General features: G+C 43.0%; 1 protein-coding gene across 1 annotated transcript; it reads right to left on the bottom strand.

The window, feature by feature from the left end:
• Positions 1 to 311: 311 nt before the first annotated feature.
• On the bottom strand, positions 312 to 749 carry TM35_000301650 (uncharacterized protein; the record flags this gene model as incomplete). Its single annotated transcript, XM_029028488.1, has 1 exon — positions 312 to 749. A coding segment is annotated over one exon (438 nt), but the record flags the coding sequence as incomplete, so codon positions are not given.
• Positions 750 to 751: the final 2 nt, after the last annotated feature.

Here is a 751-nt window from a genome sequence, read left to right as displayed (position 1 = left end):
TAATATCACGGAACACACTTCACTAGGAGGGTACAGTAAATGACGGCAAAGCAGTGCCCGGATAGTGTGAGCAAACAAAAAAAGAGGACACCCGCTTTTCATAGCAATAATTTCGTCGTCTGATGAGTGCCATAGGAGCCCAATAGATTTGTTCTGTAAAAAAGTGGAAACAAGAGATTTATCAAGCAGGATAATATTTTTAAAACAAAGTCTGATATCCAACCAAAAAGAAAAAAAAACAGTACCCTTACAATACATCCATGTCCACTCAAACAAAGGTCAACTGTGCAACTGTGTCATGGGAACACCAATCAGCAAACGAGAGTGCAGCCCAGCACACACAAGAGAAGCAATAAGGGACTGTGCACCAATGCAGGATTCACAGCGCCATCCATATTCCCAACCACTTCTGCAACCTCTTTAACATTCTCTGTAACCTGTCTCGCCTGTTCTTCGGCCAAACGCTTTTCTCTCATACGCTCGGCTTCTTCAGTCGCACTCTTAACTTTTTCTTTGGCTTCGGTAAGCGTGGCATCCTTTTTCTTTTGTGTTCCCTCCGTCGAAGTCAATTCCTCAATCTTTTGTTTCGCCTTCTCACCCGCTTTCACAACATTGTCGATGTCTTCCCTTATACCTTTTACGGGTTTTTGACTGTCCGTTTCTTTTTCCTCCAATTCTTTCAATTGTTCGTGGAGTTTTTTCAGCTTCTCCCCCGCAGCCTTTATTGCTTCTTTCGACTTCTTTAGCTGCT

The sequence above is a fragment of the Trypanosoma theileri genome (assembly GCF_002087225.1).
Source record: "Trypanosoma theileri isolate Edinburgh chromosome Unknown TM35_Tth_30_V1, whole genome shotgun sequence".
Taxonomy (NCBI): domain Eukaryota; phylum Euglenozoa; class Kinetoplastea; order Trypanosomatida; family Trypanosomatidae; genus Trypanosoma; species Trypanosoma theileri.
This window is presented reverse-complemented; position numbering and strand designations above follow the sequence as displayed.